Consider the following 23105-nt stretch of genomic DNA (forward strand, 5'->3'; position numbering starts at 1 on the left):
TATGCACTCTGGAACCTTATTTATATATGAAAGTTAATGTCTTAATCATAAACTATTATTTATATACTAATAATATTTAATAATATTTTGTTGTTACAAATACTCAGTACATAAAATAATGAAATGAGCTCCATATTTACCAGCTGCAATATTAAAGACGCGTTCGCCGAATGAGGAAAAAAAATCACGTTAGCAACATTAGCTTATATGCAAAAAGCACGTTAGCATACATGGAAAATGTACATTAGCACATGGCACAAAGTTTAAGTTAGCATATATACAAAAGTAACATTGGGCACATATGAATAAAAGTTACGTCAGCATATAAGAAAAAGCATGCTATGAAAAAAGTAACATTGGCATGTTTGTTATACATATAATATATGTGACTATGTGCTGGGGGAGTCCCAGACGGCCAGGGCCCAATTTAACTCCTGTGTCACCATGCAAGGAATGCACAGAACGAAATGCTTAAAAAGGTTGAGCATCATCTTAAATCGAGAAATTACAACAATATGATTTCTGTAGAAAAGACATTTTCATTATTGTACATTAAGTGGAATAACAAATATAAATCAGACCCTTGCCCGATTAAACCCTTGATATTGCATTCAGCCTTACAGGTTATGTGCAACAACACAAAGTCTACAAATGATTGACTGATGGGAAACCTGGAATTCCAATAGAAGAGTTGCATGATGGGTGTGGGCGTGGAGTGGGGGTGGATTTCTCCAGCAGAAGCCATTTAAAAGATGCTAACTCAGGCTCCTCCTCACCAGTATCATCTCAGTCAACCATGGGTCTCCCTGGGTGTCAGATGTGGACATGGACCCTTTGTGTTTTCTTCAGCTGGATGTTTGTGGGCCGAGCAGTGGCAGGACCGTAAGTTTACCTCAACTGTCTTGAGAAAAATAACATGCCTGTGGTTGAATTTATTAAACAGGAATCTTTGCTGCCGGTTGTAGTTTCTTCCATGTCAGATCCAGTGAGATCTCTGCTGTATGTTTCTGTGTCTGCAGGCAGTACATGGTAGCCATTCCTGCAACTCTTGAATCCGGGGCTGTGACCAAGTTCTGTGCGAGTCTCCTGCAGCACAACGAGACTCTGGTCATGACCATCACTCTGAAGTCCTCAGAGGAGAATACAACCCTCTTCACACAGACGTCCAACAAGGACTTTCATAGCTGCACTCAATTTAAGGTGAGCCACATTAGAACCATAACAGGGATTACGCAACACACACACAGGTAGTGAGAAATTAATTGTGTGTTCCCAGAATGTATACAGGCAGTCTGGGTTAAAATCACTTAAGCTTAGACCAATATGTTAAATTATCGTGAGCATGTATGGAAAAAGTTCCTTTGGCGTATACATAAAACAAGTAACATACATTTATATGATAAACAAATATCTTTAACACATATGAAACCGTAACATTAGTTTATATGAGAAAAGTTACGTGAGCATGTATCTCAAAGTAAAATGACCTTATTTTGAAAAAATACGTTAGCAAGAGAAAAGTTACGTGAGCATTTATGTAAAATAAAATGACCGTATATGAGAAAAATATGTTGGCACATAACATACTCAATTTAAGGTAAGCTCTCAAGATTGTTATCATTTCATTCATTAATAATGTGTTTATTAAAATACAACTTTAGAACCTCAATGGGATTACGCAACACATACAGTACACACACACATATTTTTTTTAACAAAAGCACAAATCACAAACAAAAACATTTATGTATTCATGAGTTATACATTTTTGTAAAAGAGTTTCTCACCGTGTCCATAACATATGTTTTTGTCACAGGTTCCTTTAGTGAAGAATGAAGTCGTGCAGGAATTTGAGGTGGAGGTACAAGGAAACACTTATCACTCAAAAGAAGTCAGGAAAGTCCTGATCAAAGTCTATCATCCAAAGACATTCGTCCAAACAGATAAACCAATCTACCTACCTGGACAAACAGGTAACCTTGAGAATCAGAATCAGAAACCGTTTATTTGCCAGGAATGTTTAGACAAACAAGGATTTTTTTCTAGGCGAAAGGTGCATACATTAGACATGAGAGTTGTTGATCTATGACGTTGTATAGAATACGATACAACAACTGTAAGACAGGTTTCCATAATACCAAATACATAAGCATTTAAGAAAAAGTAACATTCGCTCATATTGAGAACATTACGTTGGGATGCATTCAAAAGTAACATTAGTTAAAAAGTTATGTTAGCATATATGATCAAAGTTACAATAGCATGTATCGAAAAAGTTACGTTTGGTTATATGAAAAAAGTTACGTTAGCATTTTTAAAAAGTGACATTAGCATATGTAATAAAATTACGTTAGCATATATAATACAAGTTACGTTAACATATATGATAAAAGTTACGTTATCGTGTATACAATAAGTTATGTTGGCATATATGACATGTTAACGGTTTTCGTGCTGCACCAGTTAAAAGCACAGGTAAATCATTTTAAATACGTGACACTATTTGCAATATTAATTAAAAATAAAAGCTTAATGTTGAATAATCTCTTTATTTCTCTAAGTACATTTCAGAGTCGTCACCCTGGACTCCAAGTTGAGACCTTCCAATGGGCTGGTGAGTCTTTCCTTTCTTCAAGTGGCATTCTCAAAAAACAGTGTTAGTGATACTGTTAGGTAACGGTGCAGGTTTTAAAGTTGCGCAATGAGGTGATCGATGAGCTATGTTTACTATGAAGCTGTGGGTCAATAGTACAGCAACAGCCCCTTTAGGTAAACCTGACTAATCCATCACCTCCTAACACTAGTTTCTACTTTATATGGTATGAATTTAGCCTAAGAGCTCTGTGGATTGAAAAACAGCACTGATTTCTTATTGAAAAATGTTGTGCAATTTAAGTAAATTCATGAAGACTCCGTATGATGAGAGCAATGCACACCAGCTTTAACAAATCTCCCTATTTCTTTTTTTTTGCAGTACGATATCATCGAAATTGAGGTAAGACTAAAAGGAAAATATCCACCCTTTAATATGTTGATTTCCTTAAAAAAAATCATTGTTAACCTTGTAAACAAATAATGCTCCAAATTGTCTATTATCCTTCTTAAATCAAGTTAATTTAGTTTATCATGTTTAAGATCACTGCATAAACTAGACTAGCTAATGAGTAAGTGGATCTTAAGTTGAGATGTCTTGAGATGATTGACATCAGGCTAACTCGGTTTCTCCACGGCTGATACGTGCTCAAACCAGACGTCAGTCATCTGGATAAATGCGCGTGCCCGTTCCTCTTCAGAAGGGATAATAATGGAGCACTGACACCACAATGTTCTAACAGTACAATGGCAAATAAACTCAGAGGAACCTTCAGGAAATGATCATGAACGCATATGAGGAATTCATTATCTTAATCATGGCAAAATCTAATGCTGCATTTACAGCAAACGTTTTTGAAACGGTGTTGGTGTGAACGCAGCTTAACACCGCCCCCGCTGCGAGACATTAGCGATGTGAATATATTAGACAAGTTCAATGCGTCAGTGTTGGGAAAATGTATCGGCTAATTTTAAGTGCTTCATCACCCAAATCAATCAGATTATATTTATTTAAATGTGCCTGCTGGCAGTAGTATACAAATTAATATATACTTATGAGGATATATGTACTGTATGCACATATGTATCATGTACTATATATGTGTATATACATGTATGTCTAGATGACCATATAACTAGGAGTTTGAATATGTGTATGGGCCATGCAGGGGCTTTCCCGATGTTCTCTGCATCGCCGGCACTGTGCAGAAATGTACCGCTCGCAAAAAAGCGCAAGGCAATGCATAGAGTCTGTAAAACAGCCAATGCTCTACTGCGCCGTGTGCTGTTCAATGTTCACATGGTCGCAGGAGTCAAAGCCTTCAGGTTAGCATATCGTCCTCGTCTGCAAGATCGGCGCCACAGCTTCCTCCGTAGTAAAGTGCGTCCTTTGCCATAATATCTCTTCTTTATGAGTGAAAACGGCAGCGTGTTTAAAGAGCTCAGGTGTGTAGTTACATGCTGGTTTTTTCCGCGTTTCTTGAGTGTTATTATTCATTGTCGGCAGAATCTATAGCGCCGCGTACAGGAGGTCATGATGATGTGAGAACTCTCTCCCTATAAAACTAATATCACTCCTTCATCAATGAGGAAGGGAGCTGGCATTTTTGTCCGGTGGGAGTGGCCAGCTTATCCAGTGAATTTCAGTTAGCCTGTGCGGGAGCAGGTTTACATTTTTGGCTGTGTTGCTATGGTGATTTTTCTAAACTTGCTTCGAGGAACCGAAAAGCCTGACCTACGTCATCTTATCCTGAAAATTAGCCCGCTAACTCAGTAGGCCAGGTACGAAGAATAGGGCCCTGCTCTCCCCATATTCACATGAGGTCCTTATGTTTGAATTCAAGTTCTTCACGTTCATGTTATTTGACAGGATGTTAACCACAACCGGATTGGACAGTGGCTGAATGAAACGTCCAACAGTAAGATTTTGCAGCTTTCATACGCCTTGAACTCTGAGGCCCGTGAAGGGAACTACCAAGTTATTGTGACGATTGGGTTGGATAAAATACATCACAACTTCAAGGTGGAGAAATACGGTGAGATCCTTTTTGTTTTTTTAACCTTCCATTTCAATCCATTTGTAATGAAGAAAGAATGCTAATAAACACATTTTGTCCCCAGTTCTGCCTAAATTTGAGATAAAAATAAATGCATCCGATGAAGTAAGTATTGATCAGGAGGAAGTCAAAGCTGAAGTATGTGCTACGTAAGTAAGCTCTTTTGCTCTTTTCACTCTTGAATAATCTGAAACGGGTCCTGTTTGGGGAGTGAATGAATATTTTTATTTCTACGTCCTTCTCATCAGGTATACATTCGGACAGCCCGTTCCAGGCAGTGTTGAGGTCAAGATGTGCCGACCTCTAAATCACTACTTTATTCCAAGACCTTCATTCAACACTGACTCTCAGGAGGTGGACTTGGATGTAGTTGCCCCATGCCACAGTGAGACAAAGCAGGTACGGTTGCTGTAGCGTCTGCTGAATAAAGGTGCATAGCAGGGTTAAGTTTCTTAAACCTGCAAGCTTTAAAATAGACTTCAGGGGTTCCTCAGGGGTCGTTACTAGGGTCCCTGGACATTTTAGTATTTACGTGTCTACATGTGTTTTGTATGCATACAGAGAGTGAAGCGTCTCCTAAACTTTACATGTATAACTTAAAGTTAGTGAAAATGAACATTATGATGAATATATTTTTATAACTTTAGTGTTTGAACTGAAAAAGTGAAGTTTATGTATTAAGGAGTAACAAGGGTGTTGATTGGAGGACATTTAGTTCATTGAATTGTATTTTATTTTATTTCATTGTTCTTTCCAGGTGGACAACAAAGGCTGCGCCACGTTTATCTTCCAGATGTCAGCTTTCACAAGAGATGCACAAAAGGTGCTGCGAGATAAATTGCAGCTCCGGGTCAAAGTGGAAGAGGAGGGCACAGGCAAGTCATATAATAGTCCATGTCATATTTTTATGTGGGAGAGAGAGATAGTAACTCTGTAATGAAACAGTTGTAACACGGAGGCTTCTCATGCAGGTATTTCACGAGAACAAGAGCAGAAAATAACGATTTCATATGTGGTTGGAAAGCTGTCCTTCACCGACACGCCCAAGATTTATGACCAAGGAACAAACTTGGAGGGAAAAGTAAGTGTCCTTCACTTCTTTGGCGTGATTTGAGACGCGGTGCGTTCTCGGTGATACGACTCTGTGCTTCCAACAGGTTCAAGCGGTTCACTACAACAAAACCCCCATCGCCGACATGCCGCTGTACCTGTTTGAGGGTAACAAACGGTTATCACGTCGGCTGCAGAATCTGACAACCAACAGCGATGGCGTCGCCTCGTTCTCAATCAACACAGCTGAACTTGTGGGGGACCTCCAACTCCGCGTAAGTAGGAAGTAGCACTGCACTGGTTTCTCAATGTACTGCAAGGTGCCACCTAGTGACAAGTTGCCATATTGGATCGTTTACAGTGGGAGGCAAAGTCCCGCCCGTTTCGGTGTCACCCATGGGACATCATTTTGTGAATTTAAATGATGCTTTTTCTCTTTAATAAAGTCTCAGTTGGTCGTCCGGTAATTGGTTGCAAAAGACAACCATAATCCAAGATGGCGACGCCGAAATCGCTAAACTCAAGGCTTCAAAACATCAGTCCACAAACCAACGGGTGACATCACCATCACTTGCAACCCTTTTTGATGTGTCTTCTATTTACACATTTTAACCGTCATCGCCTTCAAAAGTTTTACGACAAAATGAAAATCTCTTGTCGTGCAAAAGTAATAAGGCCCCACGGTGGTGAAACCTGAACATTCATTTAACTGTGAAAACCTTCTTCCACCTCCATAAGCTCCTTTATAGAGTTTCTTTTCTGCTCTCCAGGTGAGCAACTTGCCGAAATACGGCTACGCCGGTTACAGAACGCCGTACTATGAGGCTGCAGAGCACAGCGTGTCGTTGTCCCGACCTTCAACTCCACACACTAAAACGGTCAGCTTCCTGGAGGTGAAGAAGAAGAATAACCCACTTCCATGTGACAAAGAAGAAGTCTTCACCATCCAATACACTGTGGTAGGAGAAGCCCAGGGCTCTGTGGACGTGATGTATCTGGTGAGTGAAGTCTCTCCAACCGGGTCTCTAATGCTGCCTTCCCACCAAACTGCTGCTGCTCCGTCAGAAGTAGTGATGGTAGTGGCCGTCATTCAGACGGTGTTGTGAGACTACGGATAAGTATAAAGCAGAACTAGTGGTTATTTCCATGGTGGATGAAGGAAACGGTATCTGTTTTATGGAGATAAGCCAGACATAGTTCCTGGAGGAGTCGGTGAAAGTCACCGAGCTGTGTGCGGCTACGGATGATGTTATGAACCCGAACACGAGGGCGTTTGATGTTCCGACATTTTTGGGTCTTCCATAACAAGTATAACGCAGAATTAACGATCATTTATTCCATGGCCGATAGTGGAAATGATAGCTCTTTTCACGGAGAGAAGCAACGGAGATAAGCCACGCCCCCTTTGATGCCTTTGGTGTGAACGCAGCATAATGGAGACAACAGGGGAAGATGGCTTTAAAATTACTTTTACATCTGGTCACTGACATCTGGCTTAGAGGAACCCGTTTAGTACCTTCAGATCATGTAAAACGCAAACGTCTCTCGCTAGAGCCGTGTCCCTTCTGCCGTAGTAACACGGCAAAGATGGCGGACTGGGAAGACGACCCACTCCCTTTGTAGATATAAAGGGCTTTTTTCTCAGCTAAATGTTAGAAATAATTCTACTCAAGGTCACAAATGAACCAGTTTAACAGATCCAGTTACTAAGCTTTGTCTTTAGTAAATACACTGAATACAACATGAGGGGTTCTTAGTTTTAGGTGATTTTTGGTTATGAATATTGTTTTCCAATTAATCCCCCTACATTTTCAACAACGTTCTTTTTTCCTTTAACAATACGGTAAATAACTACACATGAGAGCAGCAGACAGCTGCAATCTGCTGTTGAATGAGGTTTTCTACATCATTCCTTGTTTGCAGGTCTTAACCCGAGGAGCCATCGTCATGCAAGGAGTCAAACAGGTCCAAGTGCAAGAATCCTGTGAGTAAAATGACCTTTTAAGTGAGCAAATAGTTCAGTGTTACTGATGAAGGGAGGCAGGTGAGAGGTGATCGTGGCTCATAGGAGTTGGTTTGTTGTTTCAGTGAACGAGGGCGAGGTGTCCTTCAAGCTGATGGTGTCTCCTGACATGGCGCCAGACGTCCAGGTCGTGGCGTACGCCGTCCTCCCCAGTGAGAACGTGGTGGCCAACAGCGCCGACTTCTCCGTCGAGAAGTGCTTCGGTAACAAGGTCAGTGAAGGCATCACCGTGCTCGTCAGCTGTCAAAGTGCATATATAGAGATTTGTTTTATCAATAGAAATACAATCTTTTATTTCCTCATTATTTATATTCTGTTTTTTCTGCAAATGACCACTAAGATGACTACAACAATGTAAAAAGATAACATTTAAAATATTTGACAGTGCACATTGACTTCAGGTGGAAAGCTTTTTTTGTGACTCATCTCGGCGTGACAGGGCTACTGTGGCTCGGTGGTTAGCATACCTGTCTTTCGGATCGGTGGTTCAAACCCCGGCTCCGCTAGTCCATGTCATTGTGTCCTTGAGCAAGACACTTAACCCTGAATTGCTCCCCGTTGCTTTGTCTACAGTGTATAGAGCAAAAATGAAAGTTGCCAAACAAATCCGGCGCCAATCATAGTGCTGGAATGCTGCCAAGGAGAGCAGCGGGATTCACAACAACGATGAATGTTGACTCTTCTGTCCCAGGTGTCCCTGGAGTTCTCTCCGTCCTCGGCTGTCCCGGGAGAGGAGGCCATCCTGCAGGTGACGGCTCAGCCCGACTCTCTGTGCGGCGTGAGCGCCGTCGACCAGAGCGTCCTCATCAAGGAGCCGGGGAAAACTCTGGACGCAGAGAAGGTAGCTGCTGGAGTCGAACCACAAGAATCCATCTGCATCACTCGACTCGTTGTCCAGCATGCATTTTGAAAATGGAAATAGTTGAGATCACACATGTGACATTGTGAAGAGTTTGCCCTCAGGATAAAAGCCCTGTTTTGACAGAGAAAGTTCCCCAATTCAGATCTTTCTAGAAAAAAACATGCTGGGTTATAGCTTTAAAATATATCTTTTCTTTTAGATATTTGACCTGTTGCCCGTCAAAAAAGCCTCCTACATTCCATACATGGTTCAAGATTCTGTCGATTGTTTGCCCGTGAGGCCGAGAAGATACATCATGCCGCACCCCAACGAGCAGAAAGAGGACGCTCATACCGTTTTCCAGGTGTTTTACACGTGTGAATGCACAATATCTTTATGTTGTTTGTTCTCGTATGTTTTGTTGTTGCACATTTCAGTGACTGTTTGTTGTTGGATCATCTAGAATGTGGGAATGAAGATGGCAACAAACTTGTTAATCCGAGTGCCTTCGTGCCTCCAGTACAAAGGAAGAGAATACCACCAGGGCCGCGGATATGGCGGATATGGCCGTATTTAGTTTTGTTTTCTTGCTCTATGAAGTGACACATTGCTGAATATTTACCAGCATTAAAAGGCTTCCTCTTGTTCTGATGGGATATGTTCTGCTTTATTTTCAGGTAGGCGTTACATGTATAATTCTGCTCCTGAAGTATCCAGAATGGCGACACCTGTAATGATGGAGAAGAGTGCTGCACTTCCATCTAGTTCGTCTGATAATTCACCAATAGAGACAGTCCGTACTTTCTTCCCTGAGACCTGGATATGGGACCTAGTGGAAGTGGGGTGAGTTTTTGCACCACAGTCCTTCTTTCAGATTTTCTACACACATGAATGCAATTAAAATAAGTTACAGACATTGCTTTTGAGATTTTTTTTTCTTATTCAACCCGATAATGGCTCAAAGAGTTTGTGATACTGATAAAAATGTGTTAGTTATGCTGCGTTCACATCAAAAGCGTTGCGAATTTTTCGCACGAGTAGATTGCATGCAAAGTCACTGCACAAACGCGAATGGTTTCGAACAACTCAAATATCCGCCGGGCGACGTGAATGACGCGAATGTCGCTTTGCGAAATATTTCAACTCGGGGCGAAAAATTCTCGTGACTCTGAGTTGCGAAAGCCCATCAACATTGAGAAGCTCCGCCCGTCATCACTGCCGTCCTGCCGTTGCTGAATCAAACTGCCGCTTGTCCGCCCGATGGAGCGCTGGAAGCGGCCGTCATTCAGACACTCGTCCTGGAGGAGTCGGAGCTGTGTGCGCCTACGGATAATATTATGAACCCAGAAACGAGGGCGTTTGATGTTGCGATGTTTGTGGGATTCCACAACAAGTATAAAGCAGAACTAGTCGTTATTTCAATGGTGGATGGTGGAAATGGTAACTGTTTCTACGGAGAAATGCCACAGAGATAAGCCACGCCCCCTTTCCGCCACGAAAAAGCAAATGATGCGAATTAACCACATAAAGTGGAGTGAGTAAACTCAGGCGAAAAAGCGTTAAATTTTGCATCATGTGTTAATGCTGCATTCTCTCTCCTGACCATCAGGGGACGACTCCTCGGGTTGTATAGAAGTCAATGCTTCATGTGTTAAAGCTGCATTCTCTGTACTGACCACTAGGGGGTGACTCCTCTGGTTGTATAGAAGTCTATGCTTCATGTGTTAAAGCTGCATTCTCTCTCACGTTGTTGTTCTTTGACTAATCTGAATCATGTCAGTCTGATGATCAAGTTCACTGAATGCGTCGATCTGCTGTTCCAGAGAATCTGGAGTGAAGGACGTGTCCCTCACCGTCCCGGACACCATCACCACCTGGGAGACGGAGGCGTTCTGTCTGTCTCCCCAGGGCTTCGGCTTGGCCCCCCATAAGGAGATCACCGTCTTCCAGCCCTTCTTCCTGGAGCTCACCCTGCCCTACTCCATCATCCGGGGGGAGCACTTCGAACTGAAGGCGACCGTCTTCAACTACATGACCAGCTGCATCATGGTAACCCATGTTTTCACGCAGACTGATGCTAACATCAGCCTCGGAGGGCTTTACAATCTATACACATACGACATCCCTGTCCCGGGACCTCACATCGGATCAGGAAAAACTCCCCAAAGATTTTTAAGAAACCTTCAGGAGAGCAACATCCCTCTCCTCGGATGGACAGATGCAATAGATGTCATGTGACCAGAATGAACAACTTAACAGAGTTACAGCACATTCAATGAGTATGACAGAAATTATTTATATAATGAGTAGTAGGCATGGTCCACGATCCAGATAACCACGATCCATGTAAACAGAAGAGTTTGATTCCCCTTCTGTTTACATGGATCGTGGTTAGGACCCAGGAGGCAGGGCGGCCATGGCAGGAGGTAGGAGGCAGGAGACAGGAGACAGGAGACAGGACCGGCTCCAGACAGCCACGATCCATGGAAAACTTGAGGCGAGAAAGCACACAGGCTCCCGGGAAGAAGTAGAGTTAGTAATGTGCATTGAAGAGACATGAATTCATCCAGAAGGAGAGAGAGAAGAGGAGCTCAGTGTATCCTAAGATGTCCCTCAGCAGTCTAGCCTATAGTTAGCAGAACAGCTGAGCCTGATTTGAGTAATCAGAGGATTTCAGTCGTGAACCAGTGTTTTTTTTATTCCATGTATATATATATTTATTTTGGAATCCGCACTGCTCGTCTTGAATCCTTGGTTCGACAAGCGGTCAGAGCCTCCTTTCCAGTACCCTGGCATGCGCTGAGTACTGTGATCCCCGATAGTTCAGCACACTCTCCGGTCCCCCTTCTTGAAGCTGGGAACCCCACCCCGGTCTGCCAGTCCATGGGCACTGTTCCTGACCCCCAATGATTCATTGAAGACAGCCCAACAATGTCCAACGCCTTCAGCATCTCCGGGCGGATCTCACCAAGGAGCTTTTTGACTACCTTAGTGACCTCTGCCAGGGATATGGGTGCAGTCCCCCCAAGTCTTCAGGCACTGCCCCCTCTCCAGGAGACATGTTGACCGGATTTAGGAGTTCCTCAAAGTGTTCTTTCCACCGCCCAAGGATTTCCCCCATCCAAGTCAGCTGTTTGCCCCCTCGGATCGTGACCTTCAGCATTCACTCACTGGGGCATTTTGCAGCCGAGTGTGAAGCAGCTGGGATGAGAGTTAGCACCTCCAAATCTGAGGCCATGGTGCTCTGCAGGAAACCGGTGGATTGCTCCCTCCAGGTGGGGACAAACTGCCTACCCCAAGCGAAGGAGTTCAAGTATCTCGGGGTCTTGTTCACGAGTGAGGGTAAGGTGGAGCGGGAGATCGACAGGCGGATCGGTGCGGCTGCAGCAATAAAACAGGCGCTGTACCGGTCCGTCCTGGTGAAGAGGAGCTGAGCCGGAAGGCAAAGCTCTCCATTTACTGGTCGGTCTACGTTCCAACCCTCACCTATGGTCACAAACTCTGGGTCGTGACCGAAAGAACGAGGTCTCGGATAAGTGGCCGAAATGAGCTTCCTCCGTAGGGTGGCCGGGCTCAGCCTTAGAGATAGGGTAAGGAGCTTGGACATCAGGGGGAGCTTGGAGTCGAGTCGCTGCTCCTTCGTGTCGAAAGGAGTCAGCTGAGGACGTTCAGCATCTAGTCAGGATGCCTCCTGGACGCCTCCCATTAGAGGTTTTCCAGGCACGTCCAACTGGTAGGAGACCCCGGGGAAGACCGAGGACACGCTGGAGGGATTATATCTCCCGGCTGGCCTTGGAACGCCTCGGGTCCCAGAATGAGCTGGAAAGTGTTGCGGGCTCTGGAAAGTGTTGCCTGGGTCAGCCTGCTGGGCCTGCTGCCACTACGCCCAGACCCCCGATAAGCAGCTGATAATGGATTGATGGATGGATATTTATTTTGATTTTACAACTTGACGAGACAGAACTCTATAACTTTAAGGATACAATACAAAAGAAAGATGGATATAGAAAACAACACAAAAGGGAAAATAATATTTGAAAAATAAAATAAAAATACATAGACAACCACAACAAATAATAAACACATTCACACATCACCAGTCTGACATTAGTACATCTTGGTTATTAGACTTGGTCAGTTTAAGTCAGCATCGGTACCAGTGTTTTTAATCTGGCTCAGCAAAGTCCAGTTCCGAAGGGTCCACCATGTCTAAGACCGGTTTCCATGTCTTGACAAATCCCTTGACATTGTCATGCAGGTTGTGGGTGAACTTTTCCAGAGGAAAGACTTCCAAAATCCCCTTATACCAATCGTCTGTTGAAGGGGTATCTTTAGAAATCCAGAATTTAAGAACAATCTTTCGTGCTATATACAGAAAATCCAATCAGCGTGAACCAGTGTTTTTAAATACATTGTTGTGTCTCCTGACCAGGTCACCGTGGCTCCGGTTCCCTCCTTAGAGTACACCCTCACCCCCCTCTCCGGTGACCAGTACACTTCCTGTTTGTGCGGCAACCAGCGCCGGACAGTGAGCTGGACGATGGCGCCCTCAGCTTTAGGTGAGCATCCAGCTCTCATCCACACTGGTGTCAAACGGTACAACACTTTTCTATCTGGAATAAAACCTGTTTTTCTTCAGGGGTCGTGAACGTGACGGTGACCGCCGAGGCCGTGGCGTCCCACGCTTCCTGTGACAACGAGGTGGTGAGCGTGCCGAAGAGAGGTCGCATCGACACGGTCACACAATCTCTCATCGTGAAGGTCGGTACTTCTAAACAAGACGACTCAGTAAAAGTTCACCCAGCAGGCAGGTGGGAGGTCTCAAATGATTTCTTCCCTCTCAGGCTGAAGGAGTTGAGATGTCAAAGACCTTCAACTGGCTGCTCTGCCCCAAAGGTCAGTGTGTTCACAGTAAGCATCACATCACTGCTGCAGACTATGAGGAACATTTATCTGGTCCTGAACCAGTCTCAGTGCAGTCCTGGTCCTCTATAGACCTGAGTCTAGTCCTGGTCCTCTATAGACTCAGTCTAGTTCTGGTCCTCTATAGACCTCAGTCTAGTCCTGGTCCTCTCTAGTCTCAGTGTAGTCCTGGTCCTCTATAGACCTCAGTCTAGTCCTGGTCCTCTATAGTCTCAGTCTAGTCCTGGTCCTCTATAGACTCAGTCTAGTCCTGGTCCTCTCTAGACCTCCATCAGTAAACAGACCAGAGAGAAGATAGTCTGGTTCTATAGAGTTCTTCTTAAAGCTCCTCATCGGAGCCACCGGGGGCCTCTAGCTCAGACCAGTCCACCATGGACAGACCCAGGAAAGGGGAGCACGGGAGAACCAGAACCAGGACTGAGAGGGGCAGACTGTCAGACCCTGCTGCAGTAAAATGAGAAGTTTTCTAAAGGGACCCTGGTGCTCAGAGACACTACCACCTTAGTCCACAGGGAGCACCAGAACCAACACAACATGAAAGTTCCTTGTTGTAGCTTTAAATACAGTTCATCAAGCGTGTAGCATCTTATTTCCAGTCCAGTTATTTCAGACCGGTTTCAGTAAATGATCCGTTAAATCTAAATGACATCGTTGTTTGATTACTGAGCTGTTTGTTGTCCACAGCAGAGGCTTTGAAGGAGGAAGTCGACATCCAGCTCCCCGAGGACGTGATCGTCGGATCAGCCCGTGCTTCAGTATCTGTCCTGGGTAAACTACTGAATACATTATGGTGGAGCTCTGCTGTAAACCAAACAAATCTTTACGCTTTCAAATGATCGTCTGAGATTAAAGGCGAGCAAAGAGAGATTCTCTTCAGTAGATACTTGAAAACAACCCACTTCTTAATGAAATAGTAGCAAACTAATTCACTAAGTAATTCTGCAAACAAAAATACCCTCCAAGTCCCCAGAACCAAGCTCCGCACTATGGGCGATCAGGCCTTGTAAACCAAACAAATATTAACGCAATTGTGAGATATATGTTCAGATTCTGGGAGGTGATGGGAAATGAGGTCCGGGATTCAAAAGACTTATAGTAAAAGTATATTTAATAAAAAATGATAGACAGCTTATGCTCCCGATCGGGCCCTTTAAATCCACGGCACACCTCAGAACACAGGTCCGAGTGGTTCGCTGGGCGGATGGAAAAGAGGCCGAGCGTTCGTGTACCAGTTAGTTTTCAACTCATTCGCGGGACTTAGAGTCCTTCCTATTGGTTTAATGTTTTTTTACCTTCATAAACATATTATTGGCCCTGCCGTTTCAGGGGCGGAAATAGACTTCTTCTTCCGTCTTCTTCTTCTTCTTCTTCCCCAAAAAGGGTAGTGTCCATTGTCTCAAAAGTCAATGTTCGGCTCCGCCCCCTCAGGCGAACAAGAGAACTACAACTCCTTAAGGCGGTAGTCAATATGTCATGCAGCATGCAGTATTTGTCTAACGTTCATTCACACATCAATCATTCTACAGTAATAAAAGTGACCTTCATATGCATACAATTACAAATCCCTCATAGTAAGATCCCTTATTATTTATCACATTTCATGCATTGTAATGTACACACAAACAACTTATTTTACATAGATGTGCAAGTCCAAATGTGACAAACTAAGCTTAAAAAACACTACACTTTCAAATGATTGTCTGAGATTAAAGGCGAGCAAAGCGAGATGAGATTCTCTTGAGTAATTACTTGAAAACAACCCACTTCTTATTGAAATAGTAGCAAACTAATTCACTAAATGAAATGAAAATTCCTTTTATAATAAGCATCATTCGGGCCAGATAACAAATTGTCTTTACACTTTTTATTATCTGTGTCTTCAGTGAAATCAGATCTCAGGTCAGTTTCATGTTCGGTCTTCGTGAGTCGGTGTGTTTTTTTGGTGCAGGTGACATTCTGGGCCGAGCCCTGAACAACCTGGACGGGCTGCTGCGGATGCCGTACGGATGTGGGGAGCAGAACATGGCGCTCCTCGCCCCCAACATCTACATCCTCCAGTACCTGAGGAACACTCAGCAGCTGACCTCGGCCATCAACGACAAGGCCACCAAGTTCCTGACCAGCGGTGAGTCTCCGGGCGCTTTGCAACATACATTTAGGACCTTAAATTATGACAAATGTGCCAACACAACAGCGCTCTTCATTCCAGTTAAAGGCGACCCTAGTTTGCTCCTTTTCTTTCCCCTAACTTCCTTCATCAAAGCAATCAAGCCCCCAAAATGTTTCTCCTGTGACGCAGGCTACCAGCGGCAGCTGAACTACAGGCATGGTGATGGCGCTTACAGCACCTTCGGATCCGGAGCGGGGAACACTTGGTGAGAACGTTGACGATGGATCAATGAACGTGACGGTGCTTCCTCTCCTCTTGTTTAATGTCTCCTTCCTCCTCAGGCTGACTGCGTTCGTGGTGAGATCGTTCACCAAAGCCCAGTCCTTCGTCTTCATCGACCCCAAGACGATCGAAGGGTCTGTGGTTTGGCTGAAAAATAAACAGAAGAAGAACGGCTGTTTCGAAAAGTCAGGAAAGCTCTTCAACAACAGGATGAAGGTAACTGAAGTCCTGGAGGAGTTTGTGTGGAAGTGACTGAGGATCACTGAAGACGCTGAAACATTCAGTCGTAACTTTAAACATGAGATCTTTGTTCATCAAGATCAGAGATCAGGGACTAAAGAAACTTCCTTGATGTCCTGATCACATGTTCTACTGGGTACTGGAGGAGAAACCTTTATTTACTCTGTGATGTTAAGGTTAATCCGTTACTCCACGAGTTATCCGCAGTGATCAGAGTGATCTGAGCGTCTGCTTCCTGTTTCCTCTCTCAGGGCGGCGTGTCTGACGAGGTGACGCTCAGCGCGTACATCACTGCTGCCTTCCTGGAGATGAACACGTCCGTAGACGTGAGTAGAAACCATAATATCATAACTTCAGGTCAGAAGTTTCCTCACAGTGATTTTACACAAACCAAGAACTTTACACGACAAGAAGGAAACAGAAAATGATGTTGTTTAACAATCTGTCTGGTTAGTTGGTTGGTTTGTTAGGTAGTTGCGGAGTTGGTTAGTTAGTTGTTGTTAGTTAGTTGGTTGGTTGGTGAATTAGTCAGTTAGTTAGTTAATTGTCCCTGGTCACAGCCTGTTTGAGTCCCTTCCTTCTGGCAGGAGGTTGAGGTCCATCAGGACCAAGACCTCACGCCACACCAACAGTTTTTTTCCGTCGGCAGTCGGGCTCATCAACAGAGCCTGGGTTGGTTGAAAGCAAAGCTTCATAAAAATGTACACACAACAAGTTCACACATGTTAGTTAGTTAATTGTTGGTTAGCTAGTTAGTTGGTTGTTTGGTTATTAGTTAGATGTTGGGTAGTGAAAAGGAATCCTCCTCGCCAGGATATTCCTCGAGTCTTCAAGAATTGACAGAACAGGTTATATTACAGTTAAGGTTATTTATTTAGCAATTGCACACATACATGAAATGCATACCTACAAGGCCTTGGACTCAGCTCCTCTGATGGTCTGCTCTGCATACAGTCTGCACACAGCCAGCACACCCCCAGAATGAGAGTGAGCTCGTTCTCTAAGAACAATGGATATTTATCCCATTTCTGTGAGACTCCCCCTTATCTGACTTCCATATTTGTCTCAGTCTTAGTAGCGAAAAAGGGAGCTGAGTCCGTCTGTAATTCAGACATCTAGCTGACATCAGCAGCAAAGACAGTCTGTCTGTATCTAATCTGTTCAGCCAAGGTCAAGAGCGACTGAGAACTTGACCAGTTGCGATTTCTCAGCTTCGCTCAGCTTCGAGACACCTTCTTTAGTACAAGTGGGACATGAAACTTTAGTCAAAGTAAGGCAGTACAACATATAAATCATTAAATTCTCTTCAGTAGTTAGTAGTTGAGTTAGTTAGTCGGTTATTTAGTTGGTTGAAAGCAAAGCTTCATAAAAATGTCAAGTTCAAGTTTTGAACATGTGTTGATCAGTCAGGTTGGTACTGGTTAAGTACTGGTTAGTACGTCCAGAATGATTGCCTTCATTAACGGAAGTTCTTTTTCTAAAGATTTGCTGAATATATGAATTATTTCACACAAAATAGAATAAACTTTCTGTGTAGACCAATAAAAGGAGTTGAGTCCTGATGTCATTATTCATAATCTGATCCAGGACCCTGAAGTGAAGAAGAGCCTGTCTTGCCTCAGAGAGTCTTTGGGCGACCTCAGTAACAGCTACACCACGGCTCTGCTGGCGTACGTCTTCACCCTGGCAGGAGACATGGAGGCCCGAGCTCACCTTCTGAAGCACCTGGACTCGGTCGCCATACAACAAGGTGAGTAGGGAGGCCCCCCGGAACTCTGCTCTGAAGGGAAACCGGTTCTACATGAGGAAAAACCCGGAGGATTGATGAGGTCCGGAGGTAACGCTAGTGACGTCATACGGAGTCTGATCACAAGATGAGGGCTAATCAATGAGAGATAATCCCTGAGATCATTGATGAGCTGAGAATTAAGTTCAAAGGTTTAGAACTTAAGAAAGACATTTTGTTTACATACAAGAATATTAATGAAATGTGGATTCCTTTCTTCATTAAATGTCTCTTTTTCTCACTATATAATCAAAAAGAGCCAATAAGAGTATTGATAAGAGTTCTAGTATCCATAACATCCTAGTGATTCCCGTCCCTGATGGAGAGTCGTCCTCCTGGAGGAAATCCCTCTGGCCTAATCGCTGTGAATGTAGTTGAACTTGTTTGTTTTACGGCTGTTTTCAGGAGGTTTCCTCCACTGGGCTCAGACGGCATCAGACAGGTCGGCCTCTCTCTCCGTGGAGATCAGCTCCTACGTCCTGCTGGCTAAACTCAGCGCCTCTCCGACCACTGAAGACCTGGGCTACGCCGCCCGCATCGTCAGGTGGCTGGCCAGCCAGCAGAACCACTACGGCGGCTTCTCCTCCACACAGGTAGGGAAGACAGGACGCGTACAGATGGACGGGGAGGTGGGACTCCTGCTTGCTAAAGCTTCTGCATCAACAAAAGTAAATACATTGAAGCACATGAAGAGCGCTTTGTTCCTGTGTGTTGTAGGACACAGTGGTGGCTCTTCAGGCTCTGGCTCTCTACTCCGCTCTGGTGTTCAGTCCCGGCGGTTTGAGCACCGTGACGGTCCAGTCTCCCAGTGGCCAGCTGATGTTTGAGGTGAACCAGAACAACAAGCTGCTCTACCAGGAGACGGAGCTGCAGGACACAACGGGGAAGTTCAGCCTGGAGGTGAAGGGCACGACGTGCGCTGTGATGCAGGTCAGTGGTCACCACGTGCACGCCCACAAACACTGCTGATGTAACCTCAGATTATACAAACCTACACTTGGTTTAATAATAAAGTTAGACATTATGCCCTAAACCAACACAGCAAATACCTTTTGATGCCAAAATTTTTCTCCAAAGTAATAGCCAATGGCGCCATTGGCTCCAATGGCTCCAATAGTTCCATCGGTGTCAATGGCTCCAAAATGGCTCCATTGGCTCCAAAATGGCTCCATTGGCTTAAATGGCTCCATTGAATCCAATGGCTCAAATGGCTTCAGTGGTTTTAATGGCTTCAATGGCCCTATTGGCTTAAATGGCTCCAATAGCTCCAATGTTGAGTAAAGTAAATTCCTGAGATTCTTGTTTGTGGATATTAATCCTCCCTTGTGCACCTCTTTCTCAGATTTCTCTTCACTATAACATCCCGCCTCCTGCCGATGGCACTACTCTCGGTGTTGAGGTCACACCCAAAGCCAACTGCACCAGCAAAAGACCCAAAATCTCACTGATGATCAAGACCCTGTGAGTAATCAGCAAGCAGATCCACGTTACAGAAGAACACCGATGCATCTACCAGCTTGAACTCAGCAGCGGCTGGTGGACGTACGAGGGAGAAATGTTTATAATTCGGTTGCATGTAAAGTTTTTATTATGCTTGTATTACAGATACAGTGGAGAGGAGAAAACTACCAACATGGTGATCCTGGATATCAAAATGCTCTCTGGGTTTGTTCCAGACCCAGAGTCTGTGAAGAGCGTGAGTTATTACATTAACGTTCACCTTCAGGGTTCATCCACACGACTCTGTTTGCTCTCTGTCCAGACCACAGTCTGTTCATACGGAGTGGACGTAGTGGTTGTGATGTCACTCAGGGGTTTGTGGGTGTTTTGAAGGCTTGTGGGGAGGTTTGTGTGGATGTAGCCTCAGTAGAAATGTTAAAGTGTTCAGCTGTTGTTGATGAAGCACCCGGCTGACTGTCGTGTCCTCGCAGCTCAAACGTGCCGTGCTGGTGGATCGAGTGGAACAGAACGGGGATCACGTCCTGGTGTACATCAACGAGGTGAGAGGAGAACCCACAGCCAGGAGAACCAGAGGCGACGCTCTCCGAGAGTCGATACTCACGGTGTCGTCTGTTTCTCTTCTCTCAACAGTTGGCAAAGGACACGCCCATCTTTTACAAGTTAGACCTCATACAGGAGCTCCACGTGCAGAACCTGAAGCCGGCCGTGGTCAAGATCTACGACTACTACCAGCCGAGTAAGACCTGAAGAACCAACGACCTCAGAGTATTGACTCCTAGCAGTACATGTGTTGATCAATCTCTCTTCTTCTTCCTCTTCTCTCAGGTGACCAGGACGACACCGAATACTCCTCCCCTTGTGTCGCAGGTAAACATCCTGACACAACATACGGAAGAAGCACTGCTTAAAATGTTTTATTTTAAAGTATAAAACGTAATTTAGCCAAAAACATCTTCATTGCAACCTCAAAAAGTCTGCACAACCTTTTGGAAATAAATCAATAGCTTATTATAAATGTGGCAATTCTTTAAGCTAAAACCAAATTAAGTAAACAGCTAATGTGATTGTTTTCTATTGTATGTTTTGCAGGTTGAAGAGGGAAGTGGGGTCGGTCCTGATTAACACCATGTCTACAGACAGTCATCACATATCTGCCCGTCAGTGTTCTGCTACCCTTTATGATGGGCAATAAAGTAATGTGATGTGAAAATAGCTTTCAGACATAATGTTTGAGTCACAAGGTGTGATTGGTCTCAAACCACTTTGATACGCAAAAAATGAGATAAGATTAGAGGTGTTCTAAAGGGGGTGGTGGGAAACACTACCACTTTTGTCCACAGGGGCCGCCAGAATCCACACAAAACAAGTTCCTTGTAGTAACTTTAATCCCCTCAAAAAAATATAATAATAAAATAGAGAAAAGCTGCAGTATTTACTATAATAGTGTTGGAGCCCAATACTTTTTGTTTGTTATTGTGTTTTAATTAATGTAATTCATTGTGCTGTTAGATTGATACCAGACCGCTTCATTTGTCTTAATGCAGGAGAGCAAACAGGCTTCTAAACAAATACGGAGTGAAGCAGAATATTTCATGAGATAAAATCATGTTCTTCTCACTTTTTTTCTCAATATTTTTAAATATGTATATCCAGACTGTTGCATAAATGATCTAGTAAGAGTGTTGTTGTGATGTTAGTTATACATGTGTAAATATTATTTTGTTTGTGGATAAACCCTGGAGGAGTTTAGGGACCGCTGCTTTAGTCAATGCACCATATCTAAATGTTGTTTTATTAGATATATGGAAGTTTCTCTTTGCCAGTCATCTTATTTATTTCATTACTACATCTATTTTATGATCAATAACAAAGCATCCACGCTCCTGTGATGACCTCCTATGAAGAAGTAATTAAATCAGCTAAATGGAATGCAGTCATTAATACTACTGTTAGTGAACCTGTTCCCTCCGATAACATGTCAACATGTCTGCCATTGAAACACACTTGTGTCAGATATGAAAGCAGACACATCTTGATCTCCATCAGCAGACAATGATGACATCATCGTCTCTCTGTTTTCCCTTTTTTTATTTTGTGCTATTTGATATTTCATTAAAATGATCTCCACACATGCTGTCACTTTAAAGGAAGTATAAATAAATAAATAAAAAGGGGGGAGGGGATAAATTACATTAAAAAAGCGACGTCACTTCCGGAAGAGCAAAATGACAGCTGGTTTGTTTTCATCAACAAGGGGAATTAAAAGTAAACATCAAAGGTGAGTAGACCGCCGCTGCATCAGCGACGAGGAGCTCTGCACGCTGTCTGCAGGTCTTCAGGTGCCATGTTGCATTGATCTCTGCCGACATCTGCGATCCATCTCCGGACATCTGTACCCATCTCCGGACCCTGGAGCTGCAGCTGCGGGTCAGGCTGTCAACAACCGGCCCGTTGCACCAACGACCCTCCGTTACACGTCGTTCTGTAGCCGGGAAGGAATCATCTTTAAATATCTAGCCGAACGCGTTTTAGTCAATATTGCCAAACTCCGTTTAAATATGCGCATGTGTAGTTGTTTGATCCGTATTGACGTGTGTATACATATATATATAACACAACAGCACCGCTGCACGACGTGTCCTCTCCTCCAGTGTGCGACGGCACTTCGGCCTCGGTCTCACAGACGAAGAATCTCTTACAACAATTAAAAATCAACTTTAATCATCGCTCTTCCTGTTGTTGCCAGGACCTGTTCACTGGATCCACGTGACTGGCTCACGCGCACAGTAACGAGTAATAACGTCTAAATAACTGGTGCTCTGTCAGAAAGGTGAAGGACGAATTCACAAGTGTTCCGTGCTGAATGTCAGGTGTTCTGATGTATGACTGTACCTGTGCTGTACCTGTGCTGTACCTGTGCTGTACCTGTGCTGATGGAGGAGAATAGCAGAATGAGGGTTCTTTCAATGAGGCTTAGTGGAAACCTCGCATCCCGTTCATGATGACTCCTTTGTTGATGATGCCGAATCCAAGAGGACCTCTTTGTAGCGGAATCCCTCTTTAATTAAAACAAATTAAAACTGCTTTCATCTTTTTCAACTTGTTTCCTTCACTAATCAAAAAGCTCAATCACAAACCATTGAGCATATTGATATTGTTTATGACCATAATTGTATTGTATAGCTTTTTGGTGAATAAATAGCAGGCAGAAGCTGATCTGTGACTCCTGTCCTCTGGGTCATGTGGTGAGCATCCTGTCCTCTGGGTCATGTGGTGAGCAGCCTCCCAGTCCTCCCAGTCCTCCCAGTCCTCCCAGTGCTCCCAGTGCTCCCAGTGCTGGTCTGTTCAGAGCAACTGGCCAAAGAGGGAGCATCTTTTCTTCTGGAGACGTCCGCCAGCCGACCAGCCACTCTGGAGTAAGACACACAAACACATACACACACAGGTTGTTGTTTTGTGTTGTTTGTGCTCCACATGCTGAAGAACTCGTCTCTGACAGGAAGGCACAGGAGCAGAGTGTGGAGGTCAAGGTCAAGGACAAGGACAAGGACAAGGACAAGGACTCTCCAGGTAAGACGCTTCCTCCCATTGTTATAACTATTATTATTATTATTATTATTATTATTATTATTATTATTCACACGCTAAAATGACACGAAGAGGAAAGAATGAATCGCACTCAAGCTTTTGTTTCCCAGAAATGTGCTCAAAAAGTTTTCCTGCAAATAAGAAATCTAGCA

The 23105-nt window shown here is 43.9% G+C and overlaps 1 protein-coding gene across 1 annotated transcript; it reads left to right on the forward strand.

Annotated features, from left to right (window-relative positions):
* Positions 1-796: 796 nt before the first annotated feature.
* Positions 797-23103, forward strand: LOC306742555 (alpha-2-macroglobulin-like; the record flags this gene model as incomplete). The annotated part of the gene is made up of 37 exons (XM_079224945.1): positions 797-882; positions 1020-1200; positions 1817-1973; positions 2562-2614; positions 2975-2995; positions 4463-4628; positions 4714-4798; positions 4898-5048; positions 5407-5524; positions 5621-5730; positions 5807-5974; positions 6470-6697; positions 7623-7683; positions 7788-7933; positions 8414-8563; positions 8784-8927; positions 9027-9132; positions 9241-9406; positions 10387-10612; positions 12996-13122; positions 13203-13324; positions 13408-13459; positions 14171-14254; positions 15435-15611; positions 15786-15861; positions 15938-16094; positions 16370-16444; positions 17706-17868; positions 18310-18497; positions 18622-18834; positions 19247-19365; positions 19510-19600; positions 19836-19904; positions 19996-20101; positions 20191-20232; positions 22849-22935; positions 23096-23103. The coding sequence occupies 37 exons, from the start codon at positions 797-799 to the stop codon at positions 23101-23103; spliced, it is 4479 nt and encodes a 1492-aa protein (XP_079081071.1).
* Between the last annotated feature and the right edge of the window lie 2 nt (positions 23104-23105).

The sequence above is a fragment of the Taurulus bubalis genome, assembly GCF_910589615.1.
Source record: "Taurulus bubalis genome assembly, chromosome: 10".
Taxonomy (NCBI): domain Eukaryota; kingdom Metazoa; phylum Chordata; class Actinopteri; order Perciformes; family Cottidae; genus Taurulus; species Taurulus bubalis.